Consider the following 19,353-nt stretch of genomic DNA (forward strand, 5'->3'; position numbering starts at 1 on the left):
ACATGAGACCCCCCCCCCCCCCCCAAGTTTACCTGGTCAAAAGTGATTTTATGGTTCAATATTTTGTATTAAACTGAAGAAATTATTTTGGAGGAGGGGACTAGGGAAATCAGAAACTAATCTTGATTCAGGGATTATATTCTTGTGTTTTGACAAGAGCACAGCTTGTGGCACAGAGCACATCAGCCCTGCTTGATGATTTCTGAGAGTGAAAAAGTTCAAGTTGTCTTTTTAATGAAAAAGAATTTCCTAGGGTTATTGGGAAAGCCTCCAAAAGCTTGTGTGGGTTGGTGGGGATACAGGTTGGGAGCCAGCAGTTTATGGAGGTTCCCTCAGAGCAGTCCTGGTCCTACCTCAGTGCTGATCCCAGCTAGCACCTGCAGCCTGAAGGACACCAGCAAACCCAGAATGTCTGGAGCAGGTGCCTGCAGAAAGTGCCACCACAGCTGCTGCTGCACTGAACGGTATTTTCAAGAAAACCAGTACCAAGAAAATCAACTGCCTTGTCTTCAGCCCTATCATTAGAATAGATTTTTTTTTTGTTATTTTCTCTTTAAGTGTGTAAAACCTCTCAGAAAAGGCAGTGGTCATTCAGATCTGGGTGATGACCATCTGTTTCCTCTGTGATCTGAGTCAGCATCACTGCTGCCATGGGTGGGTGGAGGGCACTTAGATGTACAGAACCTCCTGCCTGGCTTCTCCTTAAACGAGCAGTCTCTGCTCTGAGTGTTGAAATGGGCCAGTCAGAAATAGCTGCCTCTCCTTTCTCCACACACCTGTGCTGTTGCCCAGTTTCAGCCAGGGAGTTTTTGTCACCTTTCTCTTGGGAGGCAGCTGTGAGGTGAGGGGAGCAGTGTGACCATGCTGCTGGAAGCTGCTCTGCTCTCCTGGCTGTGTCACAGCCACAGGCACCAGCCTTCCTGCCACAGCAGGGTTGAGGGTTTAAAAAAAACCAAAAAGGCAAAACAAAAACCACCTGTTGTTTCTGGCATGCTGCCTTCTTGTTTTTATTTCTCGAACTTGAAAGTGAGAGAGAAGAAAGCAGCTAAGTGCATTTTTGTCTGCTGGCAGAGCCAGAATTGGACCTTTAACTTCAGTTTCATCCATCACCACCAGTTCTGCCTGCAGATCTGGCCCTATTAAACACCATTTAATGTTTTCTATACCTTGGGTTAAGCAGTGAGGAATAGCACAACTCTGACTTATCAATAGGATTTTGTCACTGGCAACAGGAAACTGCCAGGAGCTTGATAGGTGCACAGAGCCAGGGTGGTTTCTGTCATTGCTGTGTGGATCCAGCCCCTATAGGAAAGGTATTCATAGGTGTTGCATGTGCATTTGGTGACAATTAGCAATGCTAGACAAGGCAGGGGTAAACAAGGCACAATGGTGGAGCTGTCTGCACTTGTAAGTGCTGGGTCTGAGTTGGAGTAGAGCTGTTGGGGAGGGCTGCTGCTGCTGCTCCTGTCCAAAAGGATTTTGGATGTCTGAGCTGCCTCCATTCTCACTTCTTAGCAGCAGGTAAAAGCTGCCTTGCACATTGCCCTCTTTTGCTGCTGAGTGACTGAGGTGATGTCTTTCCCAGCAGGTGCACACTGGAAGGATGGCTACAAGTGCAGTTCCCAGTGAAAACCTCCCCACGTACAAGCTGGTGGTCGTTGGAGATGGTGGTGTGGGCAAGAGCGCTCTCACTATTCAGTTTTTCCAGAAGATTTTTGTGCCAGACTATGACCCAACTATTGAGGACTCCTACCTGAAGCACACAGAAATAGATGGGCAGTGGGCAATCCTTGATGGTAAGCAAACTATTCATGATCCTCTTTCCCTTCTAGCTGAGCACAATTGCAAATAGACCTCAGTGTCTCCCACAGCACATTGTGTCCCTCTGTCCTTCCTGCTCTGCTGTGGGCTGGCAGGACCTGAGCTGCAGTGCATGGTCTGCAGCTGGTCTCCAGCAAAGCTTCTGCTTCCAGTTGCATTGGTTCCATTTCCACAGAGAAGTGTTTCTTGTAGCCCTGTGAGAGATCCTCACTGACATTTGGAGTAGGTTTCTGCAGTCAGTGAATGACAGCACTGCCAGGTGGCTATTGCTGGTGATCCTTCATTGGGATTGAGCTCATCTCCTGGGAAATAACACTGAGTGGGTAACTCAGTGAGGGTTATAACCAGAAAGAACATTTAATCAAAACTGTTGTTTGCTGTTAGGGAAGAATTGTTACAGCTCTTAAATCCAGTCATTCAGGTGTGATGTTTTCACATTTAATTAATTTGTTTTATTTAAATATGGGTAGGGCACCAGTGTGGAGATCAGAAATCTGTTGTAACCAAGAGTTTTCAGTTCGTTGAAGGAAAACTGCCTTCTTTTTTTTTTTTTAAACTAAACAACAGTGAAACACAGACAAAAGAAAAAAAAACAAAACAAAACACAAACACCTTTATCAGCAGGTGAGGAGAAAGCCCTGTGTTACTTAAAGCTGAATGAGGCAGACAAAGGGAATCTTGCTCTTAAATGTTTTAAGTTTTGTTTTGCTTTATACAATGATTAGGTAGTATTTAAAAGTAAGTCAGTATTTTCTGCCTTAATTACCCAAGTTCATGCATGTGGCCCCTAACATAACTGAACTAAATTTAGTCCCACTCGTGCCAAGTCCTACCTCCTCCCTCTTGTCACAAAGGTGTTCAAGATCTTTGGTGTCTCTGCATGAGTGTCTTTGGTGTGTGGGGACAGAAAACTGGGGGATTATCTTGAGTGGTGGAATGTGGATGCTGGTGGGGTTTGCTGTGAAGACTGTCAGCTTGGTTTGGGAACTTGAGATCTTAGTTGCACTCTTAAGGATTTATCAGATATAATTTAGTACAAATGGCCACAACTCCTTAAAAGAACAATTTTTATTCAGTATTTAAAAACCAAAACCAGAAAACAATGAAACAAGTTAATCTGGCCAACATTTGTTCATTTGAATATGTTAATAGTTGATGTGAAGCAATATTTGTGATATTGGTGCTGAAATGCTAATTCCTGTCATCTGCATTAGAGATATCTGCTCCCAATTAACCATCTCATAATGTATACAAGACTGTTATTATTAAAATGCCAGTCCTGTATAAAAGAAAAATCCAGCCCTATTGTAAATTAAATTCATTATTTTGAGTCCAGAATCCAGCCCTCTAAAATGAACAACTTTTATCTTCACTGGTATGTTCTGATTACATGTATATATGTGTATATATATATATATATATATATATACACACCACCTGCCACCTGCTCTACTTGTTGTTGTTACCTGAAACAGCCTCAGTTTTGCAAATTATTGAAAAGTAGGAATGAATTTCACTGAATATTTGGAATTTTTGTTTAGACAAAAAAGAAAAACCAAAACAACACAAAAACCTCAACCAAACCTGATCTAAGTGAGAGTGGTGAGAGAAATTGTTTTCCAACAAGCAGAAACTTAACCCTTTGTTTTAATCAAAAAGTCTGTCTTTTGCTCAGATGGAGCTTAATTGCTGAACTGAATTCAGCTGTGGCCTTGAATGGCATGTTGGGAATCCCTGACTTCCAGGGCTTGTGTGCCTACAGATGCTTCACAGCCAGGGAAGTGAAACTGCAGCTGCTTCTCTTTCCTACCACTTGAGATTTTGAACAGTCATAATTTTGGAAGAAAGGCAATATTCTTGCCTGAAAAAGGATGTGACCCTTTTCCATCTGCCCAGCAGAAACAGGGCACCAAGACTGACTAACACTGTCACAGGCTCTTTATCTAGGCCATTCTGAGGTCACCATATTCTGGGACAGCTGCTCTTGTTGTGGCTACATGAATCACTTACAGTATAAAATTAGGGACAAACATGATAGGAAGGGTAAAGATGCATCATGATAAATCCTAGACTTTCCAGTTGTTCTTAATGAACAAAGCCGTTACAAGCTGAGGTTTCATGCAGGGCGTGGTGGGCAGAAACAGCTGCCTACCCCCAAAATAGGAACTAGTTTTGGAACATGAACAACAAAGTAAGCATATAGCCTGAAGGGCTCCCTATAAGTTTTGAAGTTTTCAGAAACAGTTATTATTTTGTAAAAACTGAATACATGGACATCCAATAATTTTAAAAACAGGAAACAGCCCACCCTTTTCCAGGCTGTTGCCTGAGCAGTTCTGTACAAAGCATCTCAAGCATTTTGTAACTGCACCAGCATTATGTTGTGAAAAAAACCCTTCTGCTAGCCAGCTTGCATAAAGCATTTGGCTTCCCTCCATGAAGACCTTCACCCACATTTATTCAGCAGCACTAACTGGCTGCATGATGAAATGTTTGACTTGCATTTTTTTCCTTTGCTGAAATCACTCACTGAAAGTAGACTGAAATGGAATAGGGTTTGATTTTAGATATTGGAGCAAGAGTTACCTTCAAAATCTTTTACCTGTTTGTTCTTTGGCTTGGGCATATCTCTCTATTTTTCTCACCAAAGAGTTGTCTGTGATAGCTCCCTGCCTCCCTGAAGGTTGTGGGACCTGGGTTTGTTGTGTTCATGTTCCACACTACACAGAACCACTTTACTGTTGATGTTGTGCCAGCTTTAGAAGACCATAGATGGTCTTGGAAGACAAGCATTGTAGAGTGGAAAAGGGCACTTAACCTGCATCAAAGATGCACAGGCAATTTGTGGCTAGCCCATTTTTTGGTTGCTGCCACTCTAATGAGGCTTTAGGATCAGCATCCACTTTTCTCTAAATATGTTATCTTGGCTTATTCCCTGCTGCTTGTGCTGAAATCAGCACAGTGCTGTGCTTGGTGAAATGCACTCACACACAGGTGCTGTGCAGACACAAGGTCAGAATTAAATGGGGGCCAGGGTTAATCTGCTTTGATTAGCTCTTATTCCAATTGCATTGCTCTGATTAATTTTATACACTCCTTTATTTGTGCAGGCTAATTTAGCCAGTAGCAAAGGATTTCTTCTGGTGTGGCTGCAAAATGCCAGTCTGGAATTATTAATCTGGGCATGAAGCCAAAAGTGAAATACCTTCATATGGCAAAAAATTCCCTATGGTTCAGAATTCCTTATGGCTTACGCACCACACAGAGATAAAAAGGTGGCAAGGAAAGGGAGATGAAGAGATGACCACAAGCTCATGGCTTGGTCTTGTTGGGGAGTTGGGCTGAAATCTTAGCTGTCAGTAGGGCTGTGCCAATTGGTGCTGGCCAAACAAGGAATTGTGTTGGATGAAAGGGAGCTGTGGTCTCTGTTTTCTTCCTTTCCTTGGAATGATTTTGATGAAACTCTCACAGCCTAGAAGTTGTCTCTGCTCCTGAGCTCCAGTTTCCCTTCCAGTTCTTTTCCCAAGTCCGCCCAGTCCTGGGGTGCCCCGGTGCTGGGCTGGACCTGCAGAGCCTGGTGTGCACCCCTGTGCAGTCACACCAAGCTCCATTCCTTCCCCCACTCTCTCTGCCTTTCCACCTGTCTATCCCTTGCATCCCTTTTTGTTGAGGGTAGTCATCCCTGGGTACACTGTCTGCTTTTCTTCTCAAGAAACTTGAGATCAACTCAGCCATGAAACCTGAGGGAATTCAAAGATCACTTCAGATTTGCAGGCAGAAGGGTTGGTTTGTGACTCTCTTTCTTCTCATTTTTGTTAATTTAGACTTTCAGTAGCATCACTGAGAGCATTAAAATTCAAGTTAAATTTGTACTTTCATTCTTTTATTTGTGTGTACAGTATTTCCCCTCCCTTAATTGCTGGGATTTTGCAACCATGAAAGAGGGGGTTTTGTCTTGGGTTGTGGGGATTTTTTTCCTGCCAGGAAAATTTTGATGTTGCAACATGGAAAATGCAAGGCTTTGAATACTTGCCCTTTGTTAGAGAAAGCTCCTTTAAGGGCTTGCATCTTTATTCTGTTCATTGCTGTAGAAGTCTTTCTCCTGAAGACTCCTCTCTTCTTTTTGCTTAAAGAAAGAGCAAGAATTCAAGTACTTGGGTTTTCCATGTTATAACATCTGTGTATTTAGCTAGGGCACAGAAGGACTCATAAAAGCCCCAGTGTTTTCCTATCATGTGTATTTTGCTGAGGAAAGCTGTCATGCCAGGGGCTGTATGGCTCTGTCTGACAAGCAGCAGTGACCAAGTGAAGCATCTGCCTTGCCTTTTGCACAGCAAGGGCACCTCAAACCTCTTCAAGGTGGCTTGGGCTGTGGGGATTCAGAATAGGAGCTGTGGCCCCAGTACTCCATGTGTGCAGTGCCCAGAATAGCAGTTGCTCAGCTGAAGGCAGTGGCTGACAGGAGTGCCCTCTCCCAGGTCTGCTGATGGGAGAAGACAGACTGGGGAGGTGGCTTTCTTCAGTCTGAGGCTCTGGAGTTTGACTTGGCAATTCAAGTTAAATTTTCCCATGACTTTAGGTAACAAGCTGCAGAGCAGTGAAACACAAAGGCTGGAGGACAGAAAATGGTTAATGTGCCTTTCAGTTCATCCTTATCCCCTCTAGATGCCATGAACAGTGGAGAAACTCTCTTGAGGTGACTAATACACCCAGCTGCCTGGCAATGTAAAGGTAAAGATGTAGGAGGAAATTTTGCCTAGATATGAAAAGAGAAGAACTCACCTGCACAACCAGATCTGAGCTCCTCAAAGGTTGGGAAGGCTGTGTTTGAACTGAACCCAGCCCAGGCTCCAGAAAAAGCAATGCCATTGTTGATTTGGAGTTCACAGTGTGACTCTGCCCTTGGTTTAGATTCACCAAGTGCCTTTGTCTCTGGATGGGCACTTGGAGCACTGTTGGATGCAGAGATGTCACCACATGAAGCACTTTGAAGGACCAAGGGCTTCTATTTTGGTCCACAAATTCCTGTGTATTCCTGGGCTCCTGTGCCTGCTCAGAAGTGCTCTTTAGGCAGCTGCACTCTTGCATAACCCATCAGGATTCACAGGGAAATGGTGTGGAGAGCTCTAAAGGGGCAGGATTTAATTAGCAAGGAGTTCATCACAGCAGCTGGGGGTCGCATCCACTGGAAAGTGGAAAAGGCCATCTCTTCACTCAGCAGCCTCTTACCTGCAGGGCAGGAGACCTTCCTGCTGGGCTCTCACAGCCTAATTGCTCTTAGTTTAGTCTCTAGCTGGTCTCATGATAGCTGTAAATGGCCTTGCCCTCTTTGGATGTCTGTTCCTACATCAGACATCATCCTCAGCTTCTCTCTCCTTCAGCTTACCTAAATGCTTTCATAATTGTTCCTCCTTCCTTCTCTGGCCAGATTTATGAGAACTTCACCAAGTTTTCTGTTGGAAGTCCCTAATAATGCACTGTGCAGCCTATGAGTCAGATTTCAGTTCTTGGCAAAATGAGGTAGGAGAAACCCTCTGTGCTTTGGTCCAGCCTTGTTTCCCTGCTGGGATTTATGTGCTGCCAGTGGGGCAACTGGTGGTTTAAAGTGTACCAGCTCACAGTTCTCTGCTCATGATTATTTCTGTGTTCTGCCCTCCTGTCTGCAGGAACAGGAATTTTAGAAGAAGGTGAATGCTGGCTAACATGCTAAATCTCCTGAGTTACCCCTTCCTAAGGTTTCTTCTTGCCAGTTTCTATAGGTAGGAGTCATCTTGAAGATTTTATGCCAAAAGATACCACAAGCAAAGCCACTTACATCTGGCCCTTTTTTGGTGCTGATGCTTTTCAGGATGTGGTCCTGTCCTGCCTACAAAGGATCCAGATTACTCTCCTCTGTTGCTTACAACTCACAAAGCACAAAAGTGTTAGGCTGGGGTTTGCCTTGATGAAGAGCACATTTAGAGTTGAGACAAGGATTGTCTCTGGCCATCTACACAATGCTTAATTTTGTGTGAATAACCCATGTGAGATTAACCTTAACCTTCACTGCTGTGTGTCTTTTACTTACACTTTCAAATTGCCATTTTAAATGCTGTCTGGACTTGCTCTCCTTTTTATCAATGCTGCAAGTGAATTCCCTTTAAATAGCAGCTGCTGACGCAGCAGCTCTGCCTGTGTTTGGTGTGATGGCCAAGATCCAGGCAAGGTGGGAGAGCCCCATGCAGTGGGGTATCCCCACAAGCCCCCACCAGGGCTTGCCCCCTCTCCCAGGGGATGCAGGGGCAGCAGCTGGGTATGGGTTGATGGGTGCAAAAGCAGAGCTGGATGCTTCTTATGTGTTTTATGGGAAGTTTACAAATGTGGCAGAGCAAGGGGAAGTCCCTAAGCAAATTACCATGCAGGATACAGCACATCCATCTCCACCTTCCTGCCCACAGTTTGTGCTGGGGCACCTGCCCTGTCTCAGGGGGAAGGAGGGCTCAGCTCTCCCACTCCACCACAAGTTGGGTTGGTGTGCTGGTTGTCAGCTCAGCCCTGCCCTGACACCATGTCTAGCTGCTGCAGGAGTCAGATGAGGGCAGCCCAGCCTCTCTGTACAGGTTGGGCAGGTAGGAAAGATTAATTTCCTCTTCTGTCCCAGCTCCAGAGTCCTGACCTTATTCCATAGTAGCAATTCCGCCCAGGGCGTAGAAATTTATCAGCACATGCAGTCTCTTTGCATTGTTTTTATTTTATTCTTTTTTATTTTTTATTTACAGTCCTTAAGAATAGCCTAAATGCCCTTGTTTCCTAGATTTAGAGGGGAGGAGCAGGATAAAAGTCTATGAAGAGACTCGGGTGGCTTTCAGTCTTGGCAAATAAGCCTAAATCTCAGGATCTTTGTAAGAGCCTAGAATCTCTTTTTACCTTAAGAGCTCATGAAAACAGACATTCAACACCAGTTAAGGAGAACAAATGAGGTTGAAGGCTGTAAAGGGCCTGCCATCCCCAAGGAAGGTGTCCAGGTCTTGCACTGTAGCTGTCTATTCCTCCAGTGCAGGTGAGTGGCTGACTCGTGGGGTGTACTGTGATGTGCAGTGTACTCACCTGTGCTGATGCAGAAAAGTGGCCTTTATCATGGACATCTGGACACTGGGGCAGCCTGAGCACTTTACCCTGCAGGGAGCACCTTGCTGGGTCTGTAGGCCTGTTCAGACTAGACAAACCTACATCAAGCCCTGCTGCTCTGTCAGCAGTATGCTCCTGCCACTGACTCCATCCACGGCTGCCCTGGGCTTTCCCCATCACCTGTGGGCAGCAGATGTTTACACCACAGCTGTACAGCAGAGGCAAAACAGTTTTCCCACCCAGCCCAGTTCACTGGGATGTGAAAATGTTCCCAGTCATCATGAAGGTCCCACATTTCCCTTTGGGGTGCAACAATGCATTAGGACTAGTACTTCTGAGCAGCTGATGCACTTTGAGTGCACCCCTTGTTTGTACTGGCATAGCCTAAACTGAGAACTCTTCTGGTACCCTCCTCCTGCCAAAATCCTGGCTGTGCACAAAGCTGGGGCTCAGGAACTAGCACTGATGTGTGTATCAGTATGCTGGGGTACCTTGTTCCATAGGTGGTGGGACCCCCTATGAGACAGATCCATGGAGAATCAGTGAGTTATGATTCCATTCAGTTTATTCTAGCGGGGAACTGCATCTGGGTGGCTGTCACAACTGAGGTGTTTTAGGAGATTTGAGCATAGATTTATTCACAGAAATGTGATCACTGTACTGGATATGCAAGGCACTGAAAGCTTTTCCATCTGTTTTAGTTACCTCCTTAGTATCAGCATGTCATTGGGGATTAAATATTTAAGGGGAGTTCCCCAAGGCTTACTCCGAAAGGACAAAACTGTCTAGAAATAATATCCAGGTGTTGAGGAAAGGGAAATGTAACTATTACTTTGGGTTGTCTTCCAGCACTACTTCATCACACATTTTGTAGGTTATCCCTGACATTTAAACTGGCTTTTAGCTAATCTTCCAGGGTTTTCTTTGCTGGAAGAGGGAAAAGTTGGGAGGTCTTTGAAAACCTTTGGGCCATATCTTGCCAGAGGAGCAACTTTCCAAATTCAGTGATCAGTATTTGGTACTGGAAAAGGAAAATGAAATCCATATAGTCATCTTCCCCTCCATGTGCTCCCAACTTAGGTCTGGGACAGAAACCTCCTTGTCCATCCAACTTGATTTTGTCAGATCTTGGAGTCTTTGAGCAAGCCCAGCAGAGGCAGAAAGGCCACAGGACACCTAGTGGTGGCAGCTGCTACAGTAATTAAAAACCTGTCTCTTCTGTCCCAGTTCTGGACACTGCAGGCCAGGAGGAGTTCAGTGCAATGAGGGAGCAGTACATGAGGACTGGAGATGGTTTTCTGATCGTCTACTCGGTGACAGACAAGGCCAGCTTCGAGCACGTGGACCGCTTCCACCAGCTGATCCTCCGAGTCAAGGACAGGTGGGTGCCACTGGGCTGGACACTGCCTGTCCTGCCTGCCATCCTGGCAATGGCTGAACATGGCCATGGCTGCACATCTCATCCAACTTCTGCCCTCTGCGTGTCCCAGGACAGATCCTTGTGTGGGATTGATTTGTGGACCTCAGTGCGGTGAATGAGAAGTGATTTACTTCTGTGATAAGCATGAAGTGCTTCCAATTGGAAAGGGTCAGTAGTGTTACAGTGGAGTGAAAATGTGTCTGGAAGGGAGAAACTTCTGCCAGAATGGTCTGGCAGAGCAATGTGAGAAAGAGACATCAGACACCTTTGAAGGTAACCAGCTCAGCTCTAAAGAGGGGGAAGGATGCTCTGTGCACAGTGCAGGCACTTTGGGATCACCAGCAGGGAGTCAGCAAGCATTCAGCCCTAATTATTTAGTGTATGCTGGCATCATCTTCCTTTGCCTGGCTTGTGCTAAACACACCTTTGAAGGTCCTGCTTAATTTGGGGGTGTGAACAAGTGTCTTAAAGGGGGAAGAACTCATGCTGGAAGGGACTGTATTTATTACCAGGGATGTAATGTAATTAATGCACTGTGCTCTGCAGCAAATAATTGGACAGAATAAAACATCTGTCTGTGCCTGGGGAGACAGCAAGAAAGGGCGTGTCTCCTCCTTGCATGTGCAGGGGAGAAGGTAGCACTGGGAGTTTAATCATGGTAAATAAATGTGTTCTGGCAGAGTGAGGGGAAGCTGCTGGTTTACCTCCAAGATAACTCCCTCTTCCTATCCTGGTTCAAGAGGCAGTGGATCCATCCTCAGTGGGTGGGGTGTGAATTAAGCCCTTATATGTCTGCAGATTTGAAACACTTAGTTTTTCCATTCATAATGGCTTTTAATTATGGAAGTCATCAAGAAAAGTCACCAGAGGGTTTGGGCCTCGTTGCTGGCTTCCTTTCACAGCTCTGAATAACTTCCCCACAGGAAGGGTGGACTTGTATCATGTGAGGTTCACAGCTGACAGCTCTTCCAGTAAAGCATCCAAAGTGTAGCCCACAAGAGTGAAAAGTAGAGGAAAAACCTCCCTTTGATTTCATTTAAATGAAGAAGAATGTCAGTCACTCAGTCAGCCTCTCAGATCACAGCAGTCTAAGCACTGCTGGCTTAGCTTAGGGCAAAGTAAATCTGTTTCTAAAAGCTGAAGGAAACTGGACAGAATTTCCTGTAACCGGCCCCAGTCTGATGCTGATTTTATCTATTTTAACTTGGTGAAAATAAGATGTGATGTTCACTGTTTGCTCTGGACTGAAACTTTTACCCCCCACACGCCGTGCAAATGCTGCAGCAGCGTGTGAGAGGCAGGAAGTGAAACAGGCTGGTGAGGCTGTTTGTGTTTCCCTGCTCAGCGCCTCTCCCAGCGTGAGGAGTGTATTAATGCTTCATCCAAAACCTGAGCTGGGTCACAAAATCACAGCAGTGGAGCAGAGTGAGTGAAAACCCTCCTGCCAAACCCACAGGTAGCTGGGAGCAAACATCACCCTGCTTTTCAGTCCGGCAGGCAGCTTTGGCAACTTAAAATCCCAAAGAATTGCAGGCTGCTGTGTTAGCAGGGCTGTTCAAAGCCTTCCTCCCATTTCTTTCCACAACTTTCATTATAGTAAAATTCCCAACTGTAGCAGCTTTGTCCAACTACCAGTTGTACAGCTTACAATAGGGAACAAAGTCCCCACAGGGTTTTATGCCTGATGTAAACAAGGCAAATGGGATACCATTCAAAAGTAATCCCTTTCTAATCTAATGTGCTGCAAGCCAAAAAGCAGTCAAATAATCCAGACAAGCAAATATTTTGCTCCAGAAGGATCAGAGTCAAGATATATCAATGCTCAGGTATTAACATTAAATCACAGTCACATTATCAAAATGAATAACTCTAAGACTCATTTAAAATGCAGAGTGCAGTACGGTATTTTTCCAGCCAGAGCAATGGGGCAATGTGCCAAAGGGAAGATGGAGCTCTTATCATCTCGATGAAAAATGACCCAGAAATGCTGTTTAAAAATCCAGAGTTACCCAGGAAAGTGGTTTATACAGAAATGAGTACGACCAGCTGTTCCTTACCCCAGTAAAATCAGCTCTGTTAGAGCAGAGAACACTGGGATCATTTAGGAGGGTTTAAAGTTAAACATAAGACAACAATACTGCAGTAACTGTCAGTGATCAGAAGGACCTCCTCCCTCCCAGCAGTGGCTGAGGCCCTGCAGCAGCTGATTGCTCTGCAGCCAGAGGAGAGAGTGGCATTGCCAACACCTCCCATGGCTCCAGCCTTGGTTCTGTTCATCACTGAACAGTGGAGCTTTCTGCAGGGGGACAGGGGGAGAGCCATGTATAGGATGTGCTGTGGATAGATGGATCTCTTCTCACGTGGTGGTGCTTACATGCCTGGTAGTTAAGGAAATACTGAGTATTATTACAGAGGGAGATGGGTTTGGTATTTTTTTCTGGGATTAGAAACAGGAGATTGTAGATAATAGCATTGGAATCTAAGCAAATCTCTCTGGTTCTCTCCAGCCTCATTCCAGCTACCACTGCCAAGCTCAGTTTGTCTTGGGATAACAGTTGATGGGCATTTTTTTGCTCCCACTCATTTTCTCCACCATTTGATGTCCCTCTCTAAGCACCAGCTCCCAGAGGCCATCTTTCCTTCCCCCACAGAGTCACTCAGTGGATGACCAGGAATGAAATTACTCCAATTCTTCCATCATCCCTCAGTATCTTGCCAAGATATGCAGTTACTGAGATGCCTTAACTGCTACAAAAGAGTCCCAGTCTCCTGTCCAAGTTCTGTCTTTATGTCTCAGTTTATTTTCTGGCTAATTCTCTAGATCTTTCTTCACCTAGTTGGATCTTCAGGCTTAGTTATCATCAGGCATTGGAAAAATGTGACAATAAGTTCCTGAAGTCCCTACAAATAACAATGAATATGTGCATGCATGCAACTTGTCAAGTAAATTTTTACAATATGAACATATGTATAGCACAGCCTGGGGGTTTTCTTTGTATTTCTTTACACATATGTGGTATGTCTGCAGCTGAAAATGTTAGATGATGCCAGCATCAAAAAGTGAAATTTATGCATGTAATTTTTGTTGTAGTCTGTTAATAATTGGATGGTGGTTTTGATTTTTTCCAGGGAGTCTTTTCCAATGATTTTGGTGGCAAACAAAGTTGATCTAATGCACTTACGGAAAATTACAAGAGAACAGGGGAGAGAAATGGCAACAAAACATAACGTAAGTTTGTGGGATTATTTAATGGGTTATTGAAAGTTCCATTACAGGCATTCAGAATTGAAATCCGTGCTCATTAGGAGCTGAATTAAAGCTTACAATGAAATATTTGTAAATACATTGTTGACTACTACAAAGTAGCAGCTATGCAGTTTCCTTTCAGTAGGGCCAATTTATCAGTGAAACCAGAATCTCTGCTGTAGCTGAGCTGTGGCCATCACTAAGACTTAGGTACAAGGTGTCTGAAAGTGGTGAGAAGGATGAGGGAAGAAAGTGCACTCTCCTGGAGTGAAAAGGCAGAGTCAGGCATTAGGAGGTATAGCCAGGTGCCTCAGTTTGTTAAAGATAATGAAGTTAACAGGGTTGTTAAGCCCATATAAATCTGGCCCACCATCTTAGCTCTGCATTATTCATGCTGTTAGTTTAGCCTGAGAAATTGGTTTAGATGGGTGTAGATCACATGCTGCTCCACTAATCACCTCTAAATGCCAGCAGCCCTGAATACCCAGAGGGAGACAACAACTCCCTTAGGAGGTGGAATGAATGGAAAGGTTAAAGGCAAAGAAGCCTGGGACCTCTTGGCAGCTTGCTGTGCCTAAAGGACGAGCTGTGTGGTGGTTTCTGAGCAAACCACGATGGGAGTTTGGCAGGGCAGGTTCACTCCCCTCCCTCCCCAAGGAATCTGGTTTCTGTCAGAGCCAGGACACCTAAACTGCAGCACAGCATGTTGTATCCATCTGTATACACACGCCTTGGAAAAGGCCATGCATGAAAATACCTTATCAGAGGCAGTTTTATAAATCTGCCAGTGTGCTGGACAAGCACTCTAGGAGGCCCCATCTGGCTGTCAGACTTTGAAGGGGAAGATCATTTTACACTGAAGGGGAATTGTAGTCATGAAATATTCATGCAGTAGTCCCAATAAAATGTGGCAAGCAAGAATTTTTGGCAAGTGCTGGTCTTTCAACAACCTTCGGCTATTTTCATATCACAGCACAGCTCAGGGGGAGAGAACATCTGACGACATGAAGTCTGGGATTATTCTCCCCAAACCCAGAGCTCCCATAGCAGCTGTTTAGCCTGGTGCTTATTCCAGACCTTTTGTAAGCTCTCCCTGACCTTGTTGTAAGGTGTTGATAGCAGTGTCATGGCAACGTTTTGTTTACCTGTATTTCCGTGGTATTAGCAGCCCATTTCTCCAGCCTTGAGGCTTTTCATTTTGAAACAGTATTATCCCAACACTCAGGCTGTTACTGATCTCTTTCACCATACACTTCTCTCCTCCAGATTCCCTATATAGAAACGAGTGCCAAGGACCCTCCTCTGAACGTGGACAAGGCCTTCCATGATCTGGTGAGGGTAATAAGGTGAGCTGCAAACTCCTCCCTTCCTTCCCTTCCATGGATGGGACGTGCAGGAGTCACAGCCCAGGGAGTCAGGAGCCAATTTCTGGGGAGCCAGGTTTTCTTGGGGGTGAGATATTTCTGGTGTTTATTAACTTTCTTGTCCTAAATATGCTTAGGTATGTTACTAGCACTTAGCTACCTGTGCAGGACATCAGTACCAGGCACAATAAGAAGTAGCTGTGGTCATAATGATTTTTTTTTATTCAATGAACAGTGCAAAGCCTGCTATAATGATCAGCTCTGAAAGGCTGGCATTGAAAGCTCTGGACCAGTAATTTAGTTTTTCATAGTTTTGTCCTCTCAGGGTCTTGCCTTGCCAGAAGTTAAAAAGTACTGACAAAAAATTCTACAAAATTCTAATGTTGTAGTTGACTTCTAACATTTTCTGCTCACTACATGGAAAAAATTAAGCCATTTTGTATGAGAAACTGTATGAGCTAATGGCTAAGCCCCAGGTTTCCTCAGACTGCAGAGGTTTGTTCCCAGTTTTGGCATGAGCTGCCTTTGCTGGTGTTGGGAGGCTCCTCTCTCCGGGCGAATCCCTGCTCGGGCTGCCAGCTGGGAGGGACAGGGAGGGATTGCCTTCCAACCCCAGCTCCCCTGCAGGAAAAGAGCTGCACACATCCCAGCATCTCTGCTGATAACCTCAGTTCCCTCTGAGAAGATTTGTTTTTCTGGCACTTGTTGTCTGCCTGATTTTCCAGGCCCTCATTTTTCATGTTTTGGGAGGCGCTGAGCTGCAGTCGTGCTCCTCCCCACCGTGCAGTCAAAGTGCCTCGCCCAGCAATTAAACCACAAGGCATTTATTCACAGCATATCTGTACTTGTGAATATCCTAGCACAGCCTCAAGCCAGCCTCCATCAAAAGCAGATGGTACTGCCCACTCTTCCCACATGTCTCAAAAGCAGAGGGCAGAAAGTCTTTGGAGAACTGAGTTGGAAGTGTCCCAAGCTCTTTCCCAACTGTTCTGTAACTCAGTATTAGCTGGCTAGATATTACTTTTGTGTTGCAGCAAGCTCTTACCACCATCTATTCTGTTCTGCAGGAAAGGAAAACAGCCAAAATAAGATGGAAAGGCTTTATTTGCTTTCTCTACATAATGCAACTCCAGGCAGGCTGAAAGGAGTATTGTAATGAGGCATTAGTAATTTCAAGCCCTGAAAATGCACTTAACCTCAAAAATAAGTGGTACACCTCAGTTTCCTGAGTAGCTGATGTGAAAATCCTTCCAGTCAGGTGAAACCCTCTGTGACATCAAGAGCACCAGAAATGTTCAGAAGAGCTGAAACTCAGGTTAAGTTAGAGCAGGGAGATGCTGTATGATCTGTCTGGTCACTGGCCACAAAGCAGCTCTGCTTGGTTCTTGGATATTGTAAACTGTCAGCAGTCAAGGGTAGCATCATGCACCAAGTATTGTTTTCCTGGTTTTCAAGTGAGCTTTTTCAAATCCTGGTCAGGATTACTTGGTACAAACACTTGGTTTAATGCCTGGCATATTACCTGACAGAGGCTGCTTTTGAACAGTTCAGACTCTCAGGTTTGAATCTAAAGAGGCTGGCAGTGTTTGTATGTTTTATCTTGCACTAAAATCTACATCTACAGGCTGCCTATGGGGTGTTTGAGCTACAGAGCCTTCTGCTGGATTTGCACTGCTGGGCTGGCAGAGTAGCTGCTACAGTTGTGTGAGCTGCCAACAGGCATTTGGGCAGTGCCTCATCTCACAGGACAGGGAAAAGCCTCAACAGAAGCTGCTCACATCTCTGGGGCACAGTGCAGGACAGCTCTCAGCTGTGTGTTTCTCGTGTATTCAGACAGCCAGGGACATCTTTCTGGGGTCAGATCATTCTTTGTGCTCCAGTGCTCTTCACAACTTCAGAGGAAGCCAGAGCCCCACCAGAGAGGCAAACTTAGTTTTTGGTTTGTTATTTTTTAGCTGTCCTCCATCACCAAGTCTGTAGCAGTGCAGCTGGCTGAGGACAATGCCAACTGAAAGGCAGAAGAGTGTGTTTCTCTGCTCTCTGTGCTCTCATCTTCTTCCCTACTGAGTGCCAGCAGTGTAATGGATGATGTTGCATAGCTTAGAGCATCCCTGGTTCCCTGAGCAGCCCCTGTGGCAGGGGAGGAGGCAGCAGTTCATCCTGGGCAGCTGGAGGCACAGTGCCCTGGCAGGCTATACATCCCTGCCATCAGCCTTAATGGCATCTTTCCCCCTTCCTGAAGAATGCAGGCAGCTCTCAGCTGTGTGGCATGAAAAGCCACGCAGTGCTGCAAGGGTATATGGAGATACGTATGCAAATATGTACATGCACACGAGATGCTGCTCTGCAGGCTGCCCAGGGCTCTGGATCCAACCCAGCCTTATGTCTCACCTGCCTGCTTTCTTCTCTGTCTCCCAAAACAGGCAACAGATCCCAGAGAAAAGCCAGAAGAAGAAGAAAAAGACCAAATGGCGAGGGGACAGAGCCACGGGCTCCCATAAACTCCAGTGTGTGATTTTGTGACGGGACACCCTGGGAGTGCCTTGGACGCCTCCCTCCTCCCCTGCTGAGCCCCTGCCAGCCCAGGCAAGGAGCCACAGCTGGGTGCTGATGCCCACACGGCCCCTGGGGCTCCCCACGGCGGCTCGGAGGGTCGGGACCTGAGAGGGGCTGCACATCAGCCCCAGCCTGGGAGCTGTGCCAGTGGGGGCACATTCATCAGCAGGACCTCGACTCTCAAAGATCCCCAGCACCTTCCAGGGACCTCCATGATGTTTATTAGGAAAAAAAAACCACCAAGGCAGAAGTAAAAAAAAAAGTGATGGTTTTATCTGCAAACATTTCTCTTTGTGACCCATTTCTGAACAGCCTTGAATAGCCCCCTGTTTGGTACAGTTGTCTGTGTATGTGTGGGGGAAGGGAAAGGGTTTTTCTTTCTCTTAATTTTTTTTGTCCTCTTCTTCCTTTTTGTTGTTTGCTCAGCGAGTGTTGGGTTTGCAAAGAACAACGGCCAGGCTTAGATTTTTTGCACTGGACTCTCTCTTGGGCGGCAGTGCCAAAACACAACTTCATATGAAGTGCATAGATTTGGAGGAAGAAAATTAATTCCAGCTGCTCTGGGTGCTCCAGACATTGTGTCAGACTCTGGAGGGTCGCCAGCTCACAGACCATAAACTCCAGTTTAGGAAAGGAGGTTTGGGCTTGGATTATTTTTTTTTCCTTACCCTTTGTCAAGAGGTTTTGTTTCAGTTTTGTAACTTTGGACATGTCAAACTTAAGACATTTTGTTAACCTGGAAGTATTTAAATTAAAGTAATTTACAAATGGAAGGGTATGTCATTTTTGGGGGAGGGGGGTGGAGAGGAAGGGAGAAAGGAAGTAAAATCTGAACTGAATTTGTTATTTGGGTGTTAAATTTCTCCCTCATAAATGCATGTAAAGTGGTGTGATCTAAATCACTCTATTATTCCTTAACCTTTCCCTGCAAAGCCACTCGTGGGTAGATTAATTGTTTTGCTTTTCCCAGGCTCATGTCACACACACAGGAAGAAAAATAAGTTTATGGAGTTTGGCTCAGTGTTTCTTCTTCTCCCTCCTTCGCCAAGTTGGTGACTTGAAAGGAAGAGGTGTTTTTAAAATGATTCAAGTGGGATGTGTCTCTTCATAAGCTGACTGTATCTAAAATGTCTCCCTGAAAACAGCAAGGACTTAAAATATGCCTTATGAGCAGACAAGGCAAAAAACCTGCAAGCATTCAAACTGCCATCTGCAGCACAGAACTATGGCTGTGCACATCCTGGAGGGGCCACGTGTTCCTTCACACCTTTCCTGGCAGTAAGAAGTGCAAAGTGGCAAATTCGTCTTTAATGGAATGTCATCTGCTGGATTGAATCCATTGGCTCCATTCACATGGTCAGCAAACCTGTTTAAAAGTAGGAACTTGCTTTTCATCAGCTTGAATCCTATTCAAATATGCTTTGTGGGCATGACTTAAAATATTGGCAGAGTATGGACGCCTAAGATATATGTGTCTGAGCACAGAAAATCCTGATATTGGATACTGAAGATCCATCCAAGATGGATCATCACAAATTTAGTTGTCCATACTTGTCCATTTGCCACCAGATTTAATTTCTCGACCCTCTGCCAGGCCACTTTTTAGAAGTGAGTTGGCTGCTGATTATTTTTTGGGTGAATGAGGCTAATGGAAGCATGTTCTTAATTTGTCCAGTCTTCATCACAGCCAGAAGATGGCAAAAGCCTATGAGTTGGCTCAGCAAGCTGCTTAGGGTAATGCTGGCTGTGCTGCCTCTGTCCCTTTGGTGTGGTGACAGATGCTGGGGGTGGATTAAGCAGGGATGTTGGAAAAGAAGTGTCTCTCATGGTCTCTCAGT

At 45.3% G+C, this 19,353-nt stretch overlaps 1 protein-coding gene across 1 annotated transcript; it reads left to right on the forward strand.

Moving 5' to 3' along the window:
• Positions 1–1,603: 1,603 nt before the first annotated feature.
• On the forward strand, positions 1,604–18,288 carry MRAS (muscle RAS oncogene homolog; the record flags this gene model as incomplete). Its single annotated transcript, XM_079311227.1, has 5 exons — positions 1,604–1,796; positions 10,156–10,309; positions 13,478–13,577; positions 14,862–14,941; positions 17,383–18,288. 5 exons carry the CDS (start codon positions 1,604–1,606, stop codon positions 17,480–17,482), a joined length of 627 nt encoding a protein of 208 aa, XP_079167353.1. The 3' UTR covers positions 17,483–18,288.
• Positions 18,289–19,353: the final 1,065 nt, after the last annotated feature.

Source organism: Erithacus rubecula (genome assembly GCF_903797595.1).
Source record: "Erithacus rubecula genome assembly, chromosome: 8".
NCBI classification, from domain to species: Eukaryota; Metazoa; Chordata; class Aves; order Passeriformes; family Muscicapidae; genus Erithacus; species Erithacus rubecula.